General features: G+C 39.8%; 1 protein-coding gene across 2 annotated transcripts in view; it reads right to left on the bottom strand.

Annotated features, from left to right (window-relative positions):
• The window catches only part of Thsd7b (thrombospondin type 1 domain containing 7B), an 895,860-nt gene that overhangs the window by 3,730 nt on the left and 870,872 nt on the right, over nt 1-21,258 (bottom strand). For both annotated transcript variants that reach the window (XM_031381328.1, XM_031381317.1), the window contains 6 exons: nt 16,482-16,641; nt 15,073-15,246; nt 14,876-14,971; nt 12,549-12,631; nt 9,988-10,180; nt 4,828-4,915 (listed from right to left, as the gene is read on the bottom strand). In XM_031381328.1, coding sequence (XP_031237188.1) covers nt 4,828-4,915; nt 9,988-10,180; nt 12,549-12,631; nt 14,876-14,971; nt 15,073-15,246; nt 16,482-16,641 — 794 coding nt within the window. The remainder of the gene's footprint in view (nt 1-4,827; nt 4,916-9,987; nt 10,181-12,548; nt 12,632-14,875; nt 14,972-15,072; nt 15,247-16,481; nt 16,642-21,258) is intronic.

The following is a 21,258-nucleotide window of genomic DNA, read 5'->3' as shown; positions in this document are numbered from 1 at the left end:
GTGATATTTCTCCCCTATTGCCAATCTAGGAAGTCTAGAACACAGATCCCTGGGCAGCTGTGGTTTGACAACACTCCTAGGCCAGTTAAAAAGCCTCCTAAAGGGAGGGATGCACATGGTCTCCATATGAAAACCCATCAGTTAAAGGGATTGTCTCTGGAGTTCTTGGCTCCCTTTTCTTCTGCTCTATTGGAACATGCCTTCTTTAAGAAAATTCCTTATTCTCTTTTTTTCCCATAATCCTTGATTTTAGGAAATTTATGATCACCTTTCTCCTTTGAGCAAAACCAGGAACCATAAAGGCCTACTAATAGGCTGCAACTCCCAGCACCAGTACCCAGCCAGTACCCACCCCCTCGCATGTTTCTCTCCTGTTGAGCTTGACAGAGTACTCTGGACTGCCAGGATAGCTTACAGAGTCACAAGAAGCATAAGGGCATGCTGCTGTCCTAGCTGGGAGGAATTATAGAAGAGATATTTTAGTGACCTCTTTAAAGGACATCTGTGTTTTAGCAAAGAGTAAGAATGCATTCATCTAGGAAGGCAGACGGACAGGCAAGCTGCTGACATTTCCCAGTGTCATGGAATACAACCCACAAGGAACACACCTAAGCTAGCAGACGTTGCATTGAACATTTTCAATCGGACAGCTGCCTTTGAGAGTCAAGCCTTTCTGGAAGCCAGGATGAAGAATCTATTACCAAATGTGATACCAAAAATGGACATACCCAGAGTGTCTTCCAGGCACTATATCCAGGTTAACCATAAGCTCACCTGGTGGGCAACTTGAGCAAATCATTATCTGGTGTTCATTCCCAGGAGAACCTGAGATGGGGAAACTTTAAAACTCCCCTTCACTGATGGCAGATACTCAGAAGGTCACCATGGAAAGGAATGCTTAGGGAAGCTGTTTTTCTGCTTTTCTTGGAAGTCCTCGAAAGTTTTTATTATAGATTGCTTTCAGTTAACATATCCTGGCATACGGTAAAAAATTTCCTACCATAAACTTTTTATTCTGGTGGAAAGGATGACATCTCAAAACTGTTGTCCTCTAAGGCTCCTGTAAGCCATTTGATAGCAGGAGCTGCCACGAAAACCTCTATTTGGGTTTCTGTAGGCAGCTTCTTTGAGAAAATGAAGAACATGTCTCTCTAGAGCTGTGGCTCACCCATCTGTAAAAATGTAGGATGTTTAAGGTGGAAACCTAGGGCATCACACTGTACATGAGAAACCTGCAGGATTTCTCAGGGGAGAGGATGTGTAGGAAAAGCCAGGATTTGGGGGTTGGCCAAATCCAGAGCTGATTCTACAAGCCAGGTGACCAAAGAAACAGTATTTCAGCTAATTTCTCCTTAAAACAGGAATGATAATAATATGGTGAGACAATCATGGGGATTAAGGAAAGCAATTTTCATGCTGTATTTCTATGCCTGACATAAAAAATATTTGACTTTTACATTTCTATAAACCCTAAACTCTTAAAACAAAAATCCTTTTTATTAATCGAATTATTCATTCATTCATTCATTCATTCATTCATTCACTTTTCTAGGTGTTCAATTGATCATGATTCAAATTTGTGGTGTAAAAGAATCTATAAAAATAGTCAACATAGCCTCCCTTCTAGAGTCTTTGGGGTTTGGCAGAATGTTGACAGTTAACTATGCTAGCAGCTACACAATCAGCATGAAGCCAACACCACAGGACAGGAGACATAGACAAGGCATCCCAGTCTCTTAGAAAAGAAAGAGCTTAGAATTTGAGTTTTACTGGAAGTGTGGGTTAAATGTCGATAGTTGGTCCAATCTTCATTTTTGATGAAGGGGTCATAAGGATGAAACTGTGAGACATACCTTTGTTATATAGAAAGGAAATTATAAGTAACCACATAGGATAAGCACAGTGGCCGGAGAATTGTGAATAGACAAGAGTTGGCTTTTGGGATAAAACATCTGTAACAGCAACACAGATCCAGAGATGCAGTACCCAACCATGTATGTGGAAATGAATACAATAGAGGGAAGAGTAGACTTGATTGCCAATGGAGGGCCTGAGAGGATCACCAAGTGGCAGGTGTAAAAGTTCACATGAATGCTGCATAATACTGTTACTACCATGAAATGAGAGAAGCTAATACTTTAAGCTAAATACTAATATTTGATATAGGCTTTGTGATTGGGTATATGGTAAAACAAATTGATTAAATACTTGAGTAACATTTTTTTTCTTATTTAATCTAAACAGACAAAAATATTTAAACTACCCAAATTTTCAAAGACACTTATCCCTGTGAGATAAGAAAGATACATTGATTAGTGTCTATGTAGTACAAGTTAGTCAGTACAAGGTCCAGGGAATAGGAGGAGATGAAATTGAGAATCGCTTGAGTTCAGGTCATGAAAGACTTTAAGTATTCAGCTAGACAATGAAACATGACCTGACTTCACCAGTAAAATGTGACATTACTAACAGTTTAAAGAAGGGAGGTGAGGTGATGATCATTGGAGATGTGTTTTAGGAAGACTAATGTGACCATAGAATGAAGGAGAAACACTGTGTAAACCCAAATGTGGATTTTCTATGCAATGGAAGTTGGGCCCTGAAACATAAGTGAGACATTCTACTGGTATCTTGTAATTGGATCTTCGGAATCCAAGCATGGTCATGCACCTCTAGTCCCAGTGTTTGAGAGCCTGAGTCTGGGATATTAACTTGAGTTTAGATCATCCTGATCTACTAAGGCCTAGGTGGGACGGATGGAGGGAAGGGCAAGAGAAAGGAGCAAGAAAGACACAGAGACACAGATACAGACACAGACACATGCACACACACGCACACACACACGCACATACACACACACACACACACACATACATGGGAGTAGGGCTGGGAGAGATAGACACAGAGACAGAGACAAAGAGACAGAGACAGAAACAGACAGACAGAGACAGAGACAGAGAAAGACAGAACAGGGGATTAATAAAAAAAAAAAATCCTACTACCAGGATTCAGAATCTCAGAGCTTGGAGTTATATGCAGTTTTTATCAAATATTTTCTGCTGGATGAGTGGGCTAAAGTTTAAAAATGTGTTAGATGTTAGGAAGGAAGAAAGATAATGAAGGGGATATTAATGGATCTACATGATTATTTTTACATCTAGATATATTAGAAAAACTACATGCTAGTTTTAAATTTCTGTGTATAAGAGTATTCTTGGGTCAACAGAATCTAGATTGGGGATGAAGCTCTTAGTATGGAAGAAGTCACTTGTTCTTATTTTTACCGTCAGGCCAACCAATGATCTGGAACCTTATTGTCTGCAACTTGAAGAACATTGTCCTATATGCATTGATTACCTTCATATCCTCTACTATGGCTTTTAGAATGTCCTGCTTTCTAACCTTTTATGGTAGTGGGGATCTCAGAGACTCTGAACCTCCCGAAAGCATTCAAGCTCACGTTTGTTCATTGTGACTAGATGGCCACAGTACTTGCCAAACGTACCAACTGAAACACTTAAGCTGGTCCAATCGTTTGATTACAGGGTTGGTGACTGCTGGAGACAGCACTTTTTTATTACAACACTCCGGAAATACTAGCTGTGTAGACATCTTATTTCTAGGAATTCAATCTTGATCCCTACAGGCAGCGAGAGGGATAAAAGTCATCTGATTTTCTTCACCAATTTTAACTGACCAAAAAAGCAAAGATTTAAAAGTCTGTGTAGCCTTGGAAATAGAGTTTGAAGATAAATATACAGATTTGAGTCAAGATTAAAACTTGGATAAAATTTCTCAAGAAATATTCTACGAGACAGATAAGCAATATGAATACCTCAGTTGGGAGGGAAGAAAACCGAGTAACACTTTGATCTCATAAAAAAATGTCCTTGAAAATGTCGCTTTGGGGGCTGGAGAGATGGCTCAGTGGGTAAGAGCACTGACTGCTCTTCCGAAGGACCTGAGTTCAAATCCCAGCAACCACATGGTGGCTCGCAGCCATCCGTAATGAGATCTGATGTCCTCTCCTGGAGTGTCTTAAGAGAGCTATGGTGTACTTGCATATAATAAATAAATAAACCTTTAAAAAGTGTTGCTTTGGAAGCTAATATCATATTCTTTCTTTAAAGTATTCACGTTTATTTATGCGCATGTATTATCCAGAACTGCTCATCAACTAAAATATATTCTGTACAATAGCAATAAATTAATTACAATTTCCAGAGAGCAGGCAGTAGACTAGTAGCCACTCACAAAGTGAGGGTCCTGGAATTGATAGCTAATTAGATGTGGATGATTATTTTTGTTATTAAAAATGCGTTAAGAAGGGGGAACCAACTGGTTAATTTACCCTAACTCTTCAAAACAAGTCAGGTCAGATTAAGAACTGATAATAACTAAGAATAATGTTATATCTAGGATCATCTAAAGTCATGTGAGATTGGCAACGGATTAGAATTACCTGGGGAATTAATGTATGTAGAGAAGTCCTGGCCATACCCCAAAGTAACAAATTGGGTCCTTAGGTATGGAAGTCAGTATCATTGTCTATGTGCATGATGGTAAACCCACATTCCAAACCACTAAATGCACAAGTACCAAGACTCAGTTTGTCTTTTATATCTTCTAATATTAACCAAAAACCAAATAAGAATGTACTATCAAGTGGTAACAGTTGGCAAAGGTCCCTTATTTCAACTGTTAGTCTCTTTTTCTTAATGGTCTGGAGATCCCTCTATTTTCAGCAATGTTTTAAAAATACCATTTTATTTTAACACCCCCCCACCCAAAAACAGGGAGTATGTGATTTCATTCTTTGGCACTTACCAAACAAGATAGGAAGTAAATACTAGGAAGATCATGATAAGAAAACTGCCACCGGAAACGCCATAAACCCAAATTTTTACTCGGCCATCTGTTGAAGACAGAAATAACAAAATAGCATTAGCTAGCACATGGATGTCTACAGTATTTAGGAGAGAAAACACACAGACAGACAGACAGACAGACAGACACACACACACACACACATACACACAGACACCCACACAGACATCCACACAGACACACACACACAGATACACACACACACACACACACACACACAAACACACACAGTGACCTAATGTTTGACAAACCAGAGCCAATGACTAGTCCTAGACCTGAAATGGATGCCTAAGCTAGCTGATTGCTCAATGGGAGAAGTTAGCCATGTTTTGGGATGATCTATAAGCTCCCTCGAGGAATCAGATGTTGAGAATGCTCTCTCCTGAGGATCATGAGAATGGGGATTATTTACAAGAGATAATTACAACAACAATTAATAGAAAATTTAGGGTGCAAATTTGAAAAAGAGCAAAGAGAGTTAGGAAGGAGGAAGGTGAAATGGTACAAGTTGTGCTAAGGCCTCAAAAAAATAAAATAAATAATTTAAAAAACAAAATAAATTATACGACATTATACCAGCTGCCGTGGACTTTCTAGGTATGAACATTTATATCACTCTAATTTTTAGAAAATTAACCCTTAAAAACATTAGGTTGTTAGTTAAGTGTGGTGGGACAGGCCTGTAATCCCAGCACTCAAGAGGGTTACTACAAGTTTGGGGCCATCTTTGTCTCAAGAAATGAACCAACATACAAAACCTATAAAGTCATAACTGCATTGTAGAAATACATTTCCTGGCCAAATAATTTCTTTTTCATCTGAATTCACAAATGTCCCTAGTTGCAAGCTACACATTGGTGATTGCTGTTAAACACAAAAGAGTAATGACAGCAAAGAAGAAAAGAAGGTAAAAATAAAAGCTGAAGTATAGAACCCAAGTCCCCACCGGGACATACAGACATCAGGAACTGATCAAATCGACTGGAGGAGTTTTGAACTTGTTTGAAGATGCTGGAAATTTTACATGCCATATAAAAACACCACCAAAGTTTCTCACAACACAAAGGACAAAAGCCCTGCAGTTACAGAGATGGCCGCAGTTCTTCGTTCGTTCTTTGAACCTGGATGGAAAGGGGACTAGAATCCACATTTCAGTAGCTCTTTCGGCTGAATGAAACTAGGTGACTTCAAAATCAAGTGGGTTATCTGTACCACACTGTTCCTGCTTCAGACTCCTTCCAAAGTCCAGGGAACATCATGGAAGATGGGCAGAAAGATGGGACCAGCCCCACAGCAGAAAGGACTTTGGTGGGACAGTGTCTTCTGGACAGGACAGGACTTCTGCCTTTATCAGCTCCAGGAACTCACAGCAGGTGTGGCTGTTTGTGTAACAGTTGATCATGAACAAGTCAATCAATATTCCAGTGGGGATGGGGAGGGGCACAGAAACAGGGGATGCTGGGAAGGGAGAGTCAATTTCGTTTTTAAAGGCTATAGGTCAACCTAGTAGGTTGATCACAATACAGTGGGTGTCTCCACAACCATGTGGGGTTATAGGCAATACTAGCTGGGTTCTGTGGAATATATGTCTATACATGTATCTATATCTGTATCTAATCTATATCATCTATATCTCTATCATCCTATATCTCCTGTCTATCTCTATAATACTATAAATTTATGACCATGTACAGAAGGAAACATTTTAGATTTCACACTTACTGCAATTAAATGAAACTTAGTAGTTAAGTAAATATTATGGTCTATCTGGGACTTCTTTACTATGTAAAATATATTTTTAGGCCACGTCAGATTTTCATATATATGACAGAAATCCTTTCTGGCAATTTAATTTTCCTTCCATTTAGGGTGAACATGTGGCTAACTAGATTTGTAAGTGGGCTGACAAAGGCAATTGTTAGCATCCCCAAGGAATGGCATTTTTCTTTGTGAAAGAAATACTCAGGGATTCAGGTTCACCATACACTGGGTCCATATTGCACACTGCAGTCTGAATGAGACAGACAACCATCAGAATATACTGTAAAAAGTTTTTGTTTAAAGTAACATCACAATTAATCACACTGCTGCAATTCACTACATTTTTTTCAAGCCTCAACTAGAGACTCACTTGAGAAAAAGGTTCAGTGAAATTATACATTTCTGAGGCCATAAACATCTTTTAAAAGGTCGAGAATGAATGTTCTGAAACACTGGTGATGAAATTCTCCATTCTGAGCTTTTTTGTTGACAATCTGAGCACGAATGTTCCTGACATAAAACCTCAGGGCTCAGATCCTGAGATGGCTTAGTGCTTTTATTTCACTGTAGATGAACGTGGTGGGACAGAAGGTTATTTTAGGGTGAATTTAATAATTAACTTATATAAATATAAGTATATATAACATATATAAAGTATATAAATGCACATTTGTAGCAGTATAATGAGACTAAAAGTTCAAGCTATTTAAAGGGATGCAGCATGAAAATGTCTTTCTCTCATCCTTCCCGCCTCTTGTGGAAGCTATCCCCATTTCAATGTCTGTGGATCTTTTCAGTTTTGATGTATATGCGTAGGCTTCTGAATGCACACATGAATACACACACAGCACATGAATGCATATAGCTTTAGAAATAAAAACTGTATGATGAGTATTGTTCAGTTGCTAACTCTCTGATTTTTATTACCCAGCGTGGGTGGATTGCTGATAGTCCTAGTTTACTGAAGCAGGTTTACCTCATCTCAATGTATCCGTGAGACACATCACACAGTTCAACAATGTTCATGTTTTCACAACATTCCATTTATGGGAATTTCAGATGCCTCTACTCATTTGTTAAAATAAGCAGTCATCATTTGTAACAGGAACCATTTGCAGTTTTATGTGTGTGTATGTGCAGGATGGATTCTTAAGAGAGACATTTCAGATTGAAACGTGTGGCATCTAAATATATTATGACAGGCTCCGTGTCCCCTGGGGGGCTGTTTCAGATTATGATTTCTTGCAATTAAACTAATCAGGCTGAAACGTGTTTTGGGGAGATTATTCTGTGGCCGCAGCACTTATCGCACAAGTGTGAGGACTGGAGTTCAGACACCTAGCACTCACATAAAAGCCAGGCAGCCAAGGTCGCCTGACTGTAATCCTAATAAGTGAAAATCAGAAACAGAACCCCAGAGCAAGCTGATTGGATAGACTAGCTGATTTGCAGTCTCTATGTTCAGCTGAGAGCCACTACCTCCACTACCTCAATATTTAAGAAGAGGAGGAAGACACTTGATGACAACCTTGGATCTCCCAACATGTGTTCACACAAATACATGTACACTCACATAAGCACATGTGCCCCACCACATGAAAACATACATATACATGCTGGCACAGCATGCATAAACACACACAAAAATGTTGATATATCTACATATATAGATCCACACATACATAAACATATATATGCATACATAGTATGTATCTATATATCTTCATATGTGTGCATGCATACCTGCACACATTCATTTTTTATTTATTTATACATTGACACATAAAGTTTGTTTACCCCACACATGATATTGTCAGTGCTTTAGTTAGATCCCATAGTCTATTCACAGCAGATTAGAGATTAAGGATCTCTCTCTCTCTCTCTCTCTTTCCCTTTCTTCCTTTCCTTTCCTTCCTTCCTTCCTTCCTTCCTTCCTCCTTCCCTCCTTTATATGTGTGTGTGGGGGGGGTTGTTTTTTGAGACAGGGTTTCTTGGTGTAGCTCTGGCTGTCCTGGAACTCACTCTGTAGACCAAGCTGGTTCCAAACTCAGAGGTCTGCTTGCCTTCACCCCCTGAGTTCTGAGATAAAAGTTGAGTGCCACTACTACCTGGCAAAGGATCTCTTGTATATGTAGAGATTCATTTCCTTGTGACCGTATTCTGAAATGGCACAGATGAAAAGTCTACATGGCACATCATTTCTCCCCTATATAAATCTAACCCTGCTTTGTTCTTGAAAGGTAAAATGTTTTAAAATACCTTTGGCATAGAAGGGGATCAAAGGTTGACTGAGATGTGATGCTCTTTCTGAGCCACATGTGAGTCAGTGTATAAACCCTGTTTCTCCAACTAGCTTGCACATTCTTTACATCTGGGCCCTGGGTTTTGTTTAATTTAAATGTGTGACCAGGGAGCTTTAGGGATGAACCAAGGCTTCAGCACAGAAGGACAGTTTCCAGGGTTGATCTCTTCAAGCCTTGTCTGTCTTCTCTGTGGGTTATGTGGCCTAGCCTAGTAGTTTGAACTATTTCACTTTGGAAAAGAGGTTAGCATGAGAAGCAGAGATGCTTGCTCACTTCACTAAGTGACACATGAGAGTCTTAGTCACCTACATCTCGAAACTCACCCCTGTCACTTTCTGGTGTGACCCTTGTGAAATTACCTGATGCTACCAGGTTTGGTTTGCTTAATCTCTCCAACAAGGCTGATGGTGTTTGGTAGGGGTTCAGATGACATTCAGCACATTTTCTTTCCTGTTCATAATAAACACTAATGGGTGAGCCCTAGAGGCTGGATGCTCGCCCTGCCCAGGACAATCCTGCAAAGTGGGTCACTGCACTGATTTTTATAGGTAAAGGAACTGAGACAGAGCCATTATGAAGTCACGCTTGTTTGAAAGCACGTGGTTTAAGCCTCAGTATTCGAAAGTCCTGCTTCTCTCAAAAACTGGGTCCCTTTACCACCTCCCCAGTGCCTTTAAAACCACAACAGATCTGTGGGCATTTCCTTTAAGTTTCTATGATCCTATTCCTTTATTTAAATGCACAAATCCAGTTGTAGAAGCAGCAACAATTTACAAGTAAAAGACATTTTACCAAGATACTGCCTTGTTCCTAAGCTTTTAGACTGTGATTGACAGGCCAATAAGCATCCATGAAAATGCTTTGTGCTTAAATAGGACCACACATTATAAACCCCTCCAATCTGAGAAGCCTTGAGCTAAACCATGTCCTCTATCCTCCTTTGCTTCCCTCCTCCCATTCCTTCCACAGTGAGAGAAGGCCACAGTAAAGGCTCACCAAAAGAAAATTTGTACCCCTATTCACAGCGGGAACACACCTGGGTCCAGAGGTTGGAGAGACCATCCTTTAAAGATGTCATGTATTTTGGAGTTCACAGGTCTATTTTTCCCAGAGAGGTTTTTCACATCAGCTTTTTTATCCTCTGAGCCAGGTACCTTCATACAGTAATCCAGGAAGCCACTTGATCTCATTATCTCTGTGTATCCCTTCTCGCAGCCACAGACTCCGCCCTACAGTACAGAAAATACATTTGTGGTTACATAGGAGTTGTGAAAATGAATAAAGAAGTATCCAAACACCAGCAAAATCACTTAATATTTGCCTTTATATGTCTTGGAAATCCAGGGGTTTCAGCAACTGATTTACCAAAGGATCACATCCATAATCCAGTTTTCTACATCCCAATGTCAGCATTAAATAACCTGCCAGATCTTTCTTTTTTTTAAATTTATGTTTATTACTTATTTATTTACTTATTTTACCTGTTCATTTCATATCCCACTTACTTCCCTCTCCCAGTGATCCCTCCCACCACCATTCCACCATCCCCTCTTTCCCTTCTCCTCTGAGTGGATGGGGCCCCCCCTCTGTGTATCCTCCCACTCTTTGCCAGGTATTTCTAATGTTTTTATAATTCAGACATTTTTTTCCAAAGATGACAGCATAGTTCTCCAAGAGTAGGGTGTATTAAAATGGCATGTCTTCTCTTTTAGAGATGCTTGTAACCCTTTATCGATGTTTCATCTTTAGTTTTCCCTTTGGACACTAGTCCATAGGTTTCAGCTTTCCCTTCTTCCTGCCAAGAAAAGCCACAGGTCTATGCAGACATTTCCTTGGAATTAGGCAATGCCTGAGCGCTGTCATTACCCCAGATACTCAATGCCTTTATCACCCTGTCCTATTGGTGCTGAACTGGTCAGGACTGCCATTCTGCTCCTAGGACGGAGGTCCAGGTGGAGAAAAGACACTTTATTGAAATCACATTTAAGGAAAAGATGCCATCTATCCATCTCCCTCAATTACTCTTCATTGTCATAACTGGAATGTCACATTAGAACACATCCCTGCTTAACATCATGACAATGTGTCCTTTATATTTGCTTCTGTAGTTTCTGGTCACTTTCATGCATAATGAGTATCTAGGACAAGCTGACTATGATGGACGATGATAGACAAGGGTTCCTATCTGTCTTGGGAAGTGAATCAGAAAGTAATTCCTCTTAGCCCAATAGACAGACACTGGAAAATCATAGAAAAGAAGAAGGGGGTGATTATCAGTCTTTATGACTCTGCCGGTATGGGTCCTTACAGATAATTCACCTTCTGGCGTTTTCTGAACAGATCTCTACCTCATGTAGTCACTTAGGCCAATCCAGCTAGTCTTGCTGGGATCATCAGTTGTTGACTAAATTTGATTTTAAGGAGCAACAGCTACTGAAACTGAATAAGGCACCTTGATTCTCTACAAAAGGACAGATGGCAGCCAGAGAAGCAAATGTCATAACTAACTGCCCACAGTTCAGTGCAGGACAAAGCTATAACAATGCCCTGTATTTTCAGTTCATGGAAATTATCACATGTGGTATTATTGAAGCCATCTTTACAAAATGAATCTTTATTCTTAGACCGAGAAAAGAGCTGTATCTAGTTAGTTGTGTGTGCCAAGGGTTTAGGGGAGTGTTATTTATGTTTTATTAAGTGTCCATATAGTTGGGAAAAGGCAAGTTGTATTTTGTAAACATTGTGAGGCCAAATAAATTTATTTCTTCTGTTTTCTGTAGACCTACCCATGTCTTTTCTGTGGTAAAGAATTAATTCATTTTGAGTTAGAAGAGTCATAAAATATGATTGAGTGCCTAAATTACTTTCATTTCATTGATTTTTAGAAGAATCTTGCTTCTTTAAGGTATGCAACACAGCTTTAAAATATTATATATGCGTTGAAACTAGTAATAGCCTCTAATCATGATACCATGTGCATTTGACATCAGTTCCCAAGCAGAAGTATGTGGAAGAGACAGGGGAGAAAAATCCCCCAAAATCCTGCTTTAAAAAACAGAGATATATGCATGTATGTACATATGTATACCACCCCCCCAAAACACACACACACACACACACACACACACACACACACACACAGCACACACAGATATATACACAGACACACACAACACACACATGCAGATATACACATAAAGACAAAGACACACAAGCATTTTATTTTCCAGTCATGGCCTACATTTTAGCAAACTAAAAACTCTATAGACATTGTAGTACAACACATTTTACAAAACAAATATTATCAAACAGGAGCAGCATGGACATATTTCAAAACAGCTCACTTTCATGAAATGTTGCTAATGGAATGCATACATTAACTAAAACCAGGTTTTGGTAGATGGAGCATTAATTAGCTGGAAGGCACATTGGATATGCTGCTGTCTTGGCAATTGTTGTTCTCCCCACAAGTGCCTCTAGATGGCGATGTAGGCACATAAAATTGTTGCCTGGCCTTAGCAGAGGCGCAGGACTCACACTACATATATATATCATTGAAATTATAATGCCTGTAGGGGAGCCCAGCATGTAACTCACCTGTGTGCAGTAGGAGAAAGGTTTTTTGCAAGCTGGAATGCATTGCCGAATAGCAGCAGGGCGTGCCTGAGGGGAGCAGCCACCTACAAAGAAAATATCACTGTTATTGGCGGGTTTATCTATGATAATCACATTTAAAAGTTTGCTCTTCCTCTTCACACTGGAGACGCTGTTATTATGGATAACATCATTATTATTTTTATCATGGCTTAAATGCACATGTCAGCCACGTGCTACAACCCTCACTTAGTAATCACTCCAGGATGTGTTGAAAATGAGACATTTATTGTGTTTTTCCATGTTCGCTGGCACTGAGAGTCTATCATGGGTCTATAATTGAGGGCAAAGCCTGTGAGCACCCAGATCAGATGAGTACAAGGATTGATGGCATCTCTATTTGGGTTCAGGAGTAGCAAACACAGCTGCTTAGAGACTAGTCTATGCATACATTGTCTCTCCAGTTCCTGGGCGAACCAGCTACGTACTAGGCTGATTTCAAAAGCTAAGTCACTCTTGCTCCAGGGGCCACAGGGCCAAGCATTGTGGGAAGGATTTTTATATGAACCAGGCATAATGAACATACACAGTGACATACAGACCTCCTCCTCCAGCATATGTGTAGAAGCAAAAGCATAAAGTGTCGGATGAAGAGGCTTGCAGTACTTACAGGTATCATGCACATATCTGAGTAAACAAAACTGACATGTGTCTCCACAGCCTGAAATCCACCCGTGTACTATAGTGGTTTTGGTTTTGTCTTTCTTGATTCAAAGCGGTAACAGACATTAAGTTTCAAGATAATTAGTTTGAAAAGTTGATGCACTTAAGGGTAGTGTTTAAACTGTATTCATATGATGTCAGGCGAATTTATAGACTCTCGTCTTTGCAATGCAATACTTGTGAGCTAATTACACTTTATGGCGTGGCAGCCAGCAAAAAGGCTTCAGGCTCAAGGCTATACAGGACGTGTCAGGCTTAGACATATCCAAGGAGTGAAGCAGCCAAGTTGTCACTACTGCTCAAAAAAAGAAGACAAATAACAAGCACCAAAATTCAAGACAAGACAAGACACAAAATCCACCGCAGTCTAGAGGTAGCGCCTGGAGTTGAAACTGGTCATGTGGATTTCGGTGGTGATGACCACACAGCACCTGCCTATTTTACAATCATGTTTGGGGAGAGGACATCCACTCTTCAAACCAGAGAGGATTCCTCCAACTCACACAGATTACAGAACACAGCAGCTTTTAGATTTCAAGAGTGAAATTAGGCCCTAGTAATATTTACCATGTGATGCTGAGGGCCCAAGCTTACTTGTCTAATGGCCTCATGCTGTGCATTGGTCTATTGGGGCAGCAGAGCTCAGCACAGTGTAAGCTCTCTGCCCACAGTGGAGTAGGAGGCCTCTTTTGGTTCCTGGGTAGGCATGCTTACAGAGTTTTAACAGCTTACAAAATGAAAAAAAAGTATTTCAAAATAAATTACTGTATAGATTGCACTATGGATTAATACCAATGATGTGAAGGCACGTAAACAGGAAGAGTGTGTGTGTGTGGGGGGGTGCTGTGATTCTCCAGCTGTTACATACTTCTCCCAGCCTTGCATAAGGCTGTTTGTCAGTTGCAGTACTAAAGAAAAATCAATGTCAATTTAATTTGCTTTGACAAGAGGACATCAAAAAAAAATCTTTAAAATTATTGAGAAAACCATTTGTACAATCAAATTGTACCCTCTTTTAAGAATAAGGAATCTTTCCTTCAGACTATTTTTAGGCATTAAGTAATTGCCCTAAGCAGGAAAACATTCAAAATCAGCCTGCAGTGGGTAAACACGAACATCCATAACATCTAAATGTTTCTCGTTGCATCATTAGCACAAAACATTTCAATTTTAAAATTGTATGTTTATCCACACTGTTAATCTCAGCTGCAGAGAAGAGTGGCATGAAGCATGGAAACATGTAGGACTGGAGCTTATGCTCCATGGGCTCCTCTCGGTGGGCTGACTGAGATGACACACCATTTAATGTTTTAGAGACCGCCACATTTAAACTAGCATGCATCTTCCTCAGATTTATCTGAGGTCACCAATTTAGGACTATTTTATTGTGTTTGGACTGATCTGTTTGGCTTATGTACTTTACTATCTCATCACATAGAGTTGTTGATTTCAAAGATGGGAGAGAGGGCCTAATGAAAACCTGCCACCATGCAGACAATCTGAGCCACCTGCTCTTCAACCTTGCTTCAATTTGTAAGTGAATTCCTCAACAGAAGCACACTGTGAGAGCTTTTTGAAGTCTCCCCATGAATCTTAGGAAGGAATACCTGTGACATTAAGGCCATCTGAGCGCTGGCACCACACGGTCCGCTCATTATTGTTCCAAAGACTTGCTTTCCATATGTAGTGATAACATTTGCCACCTGCGAGTGAATATGAAAACAGCAATCCTATCATATCTTTCTTATCAACAGAATGAGCATCAATCCATACTAATTAAAGCACTGAAACATGGTCCTGGTACCTGTGCATGGTCGTGTTTCTAGAACTTGTTGTGGGCAGCTATCTTGATTTTCAAAAGACTGGATTATGAATGTCCTTGACCTAGATTGGCGGCCTGTGGTCTCGAAGCTTCTTCCATCGATGCAGGTTAGCTCACACTTGCTCCACTCAGACCATGGGGTAATGTGGCAGTCTCCTGGATGGTCACACAGTGTGGGGCAGGAGGAACATTGTGAGAACAGGTACTAGACATCAGTGACAGGAATGGGGGCATGCAACAGGGCATGCGAGGGGATAAGCAAGGGGATATGTGGTAGAAGTGTAGGGACATGAGAAGGTCCAAATATTGACAGTTTTTCCAGTCTAAAGGCACTAATATTGGTAAAATAATTTATGGTTTAATCTAGGTTAGCAAAAGAATGCAAAAATTAGATTGTTATGACTCTGCTTCAAGTCATGACAGTTACAATTTGAGCATAATGTGGCTGTTGTAGGGGTGGTGGGGAGATCTGGGAGGAGTTGGTGGAAAGAAAATAGCACTCAGAATATGTACATATATATATATATATATATATATATACATATATATATATATATTAAACAAATCTGTTTCAATAAAAGGAAAATAAAATAAAACAAAAATTTAAAAGGAGATATAAAGACTATAATGACTCAGTTCTGTCATTAAAATGTCACTATAATGACTCTAGGACCAGTGTATCATTACAAAATGCATGTGCATAGAAACTATGGAAAAGATTACTTAAATGCCCTATGCACAGGCACATTGATTTGTCAATGAAATCATACAGAGTAGACAAATGGCACATAATGTAAATATAAATACATACATGTGAATGATATACACTTAAATCTATATGTGTATATATATAACATGCAAATGCACCCATGTATGCACATACACACATTGTCTTGTCAGGCAGTATTTTGAGACCTTAAATTGTTCAATGTAAGCTGAATTGCTCTGCTAGCATTAAAACAAAATATTCATTTTATGTTTCTAGTAATGACCTTCACGTCTACACAGGACCTGACTGTTCACAGAGTGAACTCACAGGGTCCCACTCCTGCTGTGCTGTCTCCCTGGATCCGGTCAGCATTCTGAGTGTTAGTTGATGTGAAGACAACCCTGGACCAAACTGTTATCTAGATGCTGAACCCACTGCTCAGTGAGGCCAGTGGAGCAAGATGGAGTTCTAGCGGAGTTTTTGTTTTCAGAGCCGGAGCTGCTTTCTTTCTTTCTTCTTTCCTTACTCAGTATCTTTTAAAATGTTACCATACCCACAGTTGGAACATGCTAAATCAAATAAGTAATTCAATATTGATATGATGGAGCTTTTTGAAGGAAAAAAAAAACAGCGTAAATAAAAATAAACGAGATCACCAGTCGGGATGCTGCTCATCGCACACCTGGGCAAGGCACGGAGCACAGCTGCTTCAGGACTCCTTCTGGGAAGGGTACCTCTCCACACAGGGCATCCTCCACATGGACAGCTGTGTGGGATATTGAGCCATTGTGGACCACACAGGAAAAGCTGCGCACCTGGACTCCTTCCCCACAGTCTCCGCCCTAAGAGAAGAAAGGATGCCCCCAGAATTAGCCAAATATTCAGAATCTCAGAGTTTTGCTCCTCAAGGAAACTCTAAGGGTACACAGCATCTTCGTTCTTCTTTAGAACTCCCTCTACCACAAAGCATCACTGAATTTCAGGGGCTGACAGGGGAAGTAACAGGGGAAGTGACGTAGAAACAAGAACACATTTAGAATTTATGCCCCCAGAATAAGACATGGATAGAAATGCCAAAATGAGAGAAAAAATGCATAATTTGTCTCTTTGAACATAGTCTGATGTACAGTCCTCTCCCAGAGAACATGCACAGCCCCAGGGTATGAATTTCTCTTTAATTCTCCTAATTCTTTTCTTTACTGAATTTGGTCCTACTTTTCTCACATGGATCAGGTTGCGATTCAAATAAAACTGATTTTTTTTTTTCTCTGTTGCTCTTCAAAGTGATTTTCCCCAGCTTGGCTTCTGTCCTGAGTAAGATGTTCTGAGGATGTTTCAGGCCGGTGTCACTCAGAGAGCTGGGCAACAAAGGACATTCAAACAGTGCCTCGTAGAAAGAGAAATGGAGAGTTAAAAGGCTTGGTGGTTACTGAGCCCAAGTGTCTGCTGATGAAAACTATCCTGTTCTTAAGATTTCGGCAGACAGTCAGGAGATGGATATCTTCACCAGGAAGTCCTTTGGAAATTTGGATGACTTCAGCTGACAGCTACATTGGCTTACGTATACCTAGGAAGCAGAGCTGGGGGTGGGACATTAATGTAAAGGACCCTCTGTGCCAGGATGCCAGTGGGGAGGGTCAGATAGAACTGAAGCCAAAAAGGAAGGAAAGCAAACCCAGGTCATGCTTAACACCCTGGCTTCAGTGTCACAACAACTGCAAATGTGTTGGGGTCACTCACAATGTCTTCCAGATGTGGGATCCCATACCTCAGTACTACCCATACAGGATAAAGGACCTGAGGTACAGGGGAGGCATTTATAATGCCAGAAACTCTGTGAATCCTATGTTCACTGATCAGCATTCATTCTGGTATCAGTTTTCCTGTATAACCACATTTAATTCATGTCTATTAAGTCCCAAAGCTGGTAGAGAGCTAGTTTTCTATTTCCTTTTATAATTTTGATTACTCTGCTTATCTTTTCTGTGAATAGGCAGGGCAGGGAATGAGACTATATCTTCATTTAGGTGATAGATGCACAAAACTCTACAGTAGGAATGAATTTTTTCCCTTTCTTGGTCCTCCCTGTCTACAGAGGAAAAACACTGCAGTGCCTGGACCTTGGAGACACTACAGCTCTTGCAGAAGCAGAAGTGCAAAATGACAAAAGTGTCAGTCCAAGTAGTCAAGATATCACTGACTCTGGGCATGGAGTAGGTGTCTATTCCCTCATGGGCCAGCTGGCATTGGCCGGGCAATTTCACAAGCTTCAAGGTATCAAGGGAGCTCATAGTGGCGCTAGAGAGAAAAGATGGCACAGAGCACCAGCTTGGGTGCTTTCCACACAAGGCAAGTCAAGGGTAATGACATTCAGTAGTGAGGATTCAGGATTCAGTTAGCTATAGTTAACTGTGATCCAAAGGCACCAAATGCCAGAAACAAACATCGTAAGTACTTAACTTATGCCATTCTGAAGACCATGATGGGTTATTTCTGCCCCATCTCAGACAAAATGGGAATCACCATTTTTTTAACAGGTTTAGACTGTTCCCATTGTCTGTCAGTCACATGCCAGTCATCCTGGTCATCAGATCAAATATTGTGATGTAACAATGCCTAGTAGGCTTTGTTCTAGTAGGCTTTATTTATCTATTTAATAATGGTTCTAAAGAACAAGGAACTAATGTTTGCAATCTCCTGGGTCTATATTGTAGTTCTTACTTACTTACTTTATTTATTTATTTATCATTCCATTTGTCTACATCTCAAATGATATCCCACTTCTCAGTTACCCCTCCACCCCTTCATCCCATATGTGCCCTTCCTCTTCCACTTTGTCTATATGAGGGTGGTCCTCCACCTACTCACACTTTCCTGCCCCACTGCTCCTGCATCTTCCAGTGCTGGGGCATCAAACCTCCCAGAGACCAAGGGCCTTCTCCCCTCCCATTGCTGTCAGCCAAGGCCATCCTCTGCTCTATGTGTATCTGGAGCCATAGATTCTACCCACTTCTCCCAGAGTCTAGACCACCAACCAAGGAGTGTACCTGGAGGGATCCATGGCTGTAGTTCTTGTTCTAATCATTTATAGGCTACTATTCTCTCAGTGTGTCCAACTTAGAAATATATACTTTATTACAGGTACTAATGTATAGGAAAATTATACTAAATGCTAGGTTCACTATTATAAGATTTCATACATCCTCTGGGGATCTTGGAGGATAAATAAAATAGTCAACTGGCATAAAATGAAAGTTTCAATTTTGAGGACTTGGAAGTATAGCACTGTAAAGCACAAAGAATGTGAAGCAGTATATAAATTGACAACATCAATTTATTATTTATAACAACACTTTATTAGACAATAAAAACCCTAATAGCAATTATAGTTGGTTGATTGAGGAGTCTGTTCATGCTACTACAACAAACTGCCTTAGGTGAGTAATTTATAAGTGATGGATACACGCTCTTCTTAAGATATTCAAGATTAAGGTGCAAGTGGGTAGTTTGTTATAGATGGGACTTCTGCATGTCCTCCGTGGCAACAGGGCAGTCCCCTTGGGTCTTTCATGAGGACAGAACCTTCCAACCCCCTCCTACTGTTATCCCTCATCTCTCATATCAGCGGACAGCCCTCAATATAAGAGTTATGAAGAGCTCAGACACACCACAGCAGAGGGAAATCCCAAACTGGATCTATCAGGGTCGTATCACTGCTTCTATGGCATTATTTATCTATGAAAAGTCCCATAATTTTAGACCTAAAATGTCATTTTAGAGAGTTTACTATCAACCCACAGTATAACATTAAAAACAAATGTCCTAATAAAAACTCACTGCCCAAAATGGAAAGTATCAAGAATAAACTCAAGTTCCTTTTTGGTGGGGTGGGGAGTGCTCCTTTATAACTTAGCATTTTGAAGATGGCTTTGCTGAATTTCTAGGTGCATTTGTGCAAATGAGTATTAGGACTTTTTATACTTGGAAACATGCCTAAAGATGCTGCAGCAGATGAGGAATTTCAAAGCCCTGAGGCCTTCAATTGAAGGGATGCAGCAATGAGAGCTTCTTCTTCTTCTTCTTCTTCTTCTTCTTCTTCTTCTTCTTCTTCTTCTTCTTCTTCTTCTTCTTCTTCTTCTTCTTCTTCTTCTTCTTCTTCTTCTTTTTCTCCTCCTCCTCCTCCTCCTCCTCCTCCTTCTCCCCCTCTTTCTCCTCCTTCTCCTCCTTTTTCTTTTTTGCATTTCATCAGGCAGCTTGTGTAGCAGTGCAGGAAATGAGCCTGCACTGGGGATCATCTTAAAAACCAAGCTAAACAGTGATCGGCTCCTTCTGTGTATCATGGGATCAGCCCACATTCAACCTTAATCTCTTATACTTTTAAGGACAGCTACTATATGAAAAGAAGTCAGTATCAGAGTGACACTTTCATTCATGAGGCAAGCACTGCCCTCTATAGAATTTACACTCTATGGTTGGGAGGCAGACCCCAGCTTCTTGGAGCAAGATGGTAAACAGGGAGTACAACCCAACCCACCGCACTGCCTTCATCACTAGTGGAGTTTTATATACATTGAATTTTCCTCTCAACCAGATGTGGTCAGATGACACTAATAAACATAACTATAGTTTCAATTAAATTTATAGTAGCAAATACATTTCATTGAGCTCCTAATTTATGTCAGGCCCTATGCTAAGTATTTCATATATGCTATTTAAAAATATCTGCAAGAATCAATGTTCTCCAGTTTCATATTTGACCAATTGAAGATTAAAGTTTTTGTTAAAATAAAATACTTCCAGACTGAACTTGCATAGTTTTTCTTTCTTGTCGTTATTTCTTATGGCATATAGAAAATATTTGCATATCACTTATAACTTAATAATTAGCAAACAATTAATGAAGAAACACTAATGAATATAGGTAAATGAAGACATAAGTTATATGCAAATACTACAGCAACTTGTATGAAGGACTTGAACTTCTGAAGGTGTTAGAATTGATGGGGAAGGCATCCAGGAGTCAATCTATTGACTACTCTCATAAGCTCGATAAGAAAATGATACTTGGGCTGTTTAGATAATTGGCAAGGGGGGGGATGACACAGCTGTCACTTGTCAGGACTGTGAACAATATTGTGGTCGCTAGACTCCAGGATCTCAACTCTTTATGAAAAGACATTAGTGGCTAAGGAACTTAGGTAGAGATAACAGGGTCTGAAGGTGAACATATATATATATATATATATATATATACACACACACACACACACATATATACATATATATTTGTGTATATATATACACACACATATATATGTGTGTATATATACCCATACATACATATATATACATATATGTATATATATACATATATATATATATATACGATCTTGTCACTAAAGTATCTTTTCTTAAATACATAGCTAAATTTTTGCCATTGCTGTACATATATGTGTGTG

The sequence above is a fragment of the Mastomys coucha genome, unplaced genomic scaffold (assembly GCF_008632895.1).
Source record: "Mastomys coucha isolate ucsf_1 unplaced genomic scaffold, UCSF_Mcou_1 pScaffold1, whole genome shotgun sequence".
NCBI classification, from domain to species: Eukaryota; Metazoa; Chordata; class Mammalia; order Rodentia; family Muridae; genus Mastomys; species Mastomys coucha.
Note: the sequence above shows the minus strand (reverse complement) of the source record. Positions and strands in the feature narration are given on the sequence as shown.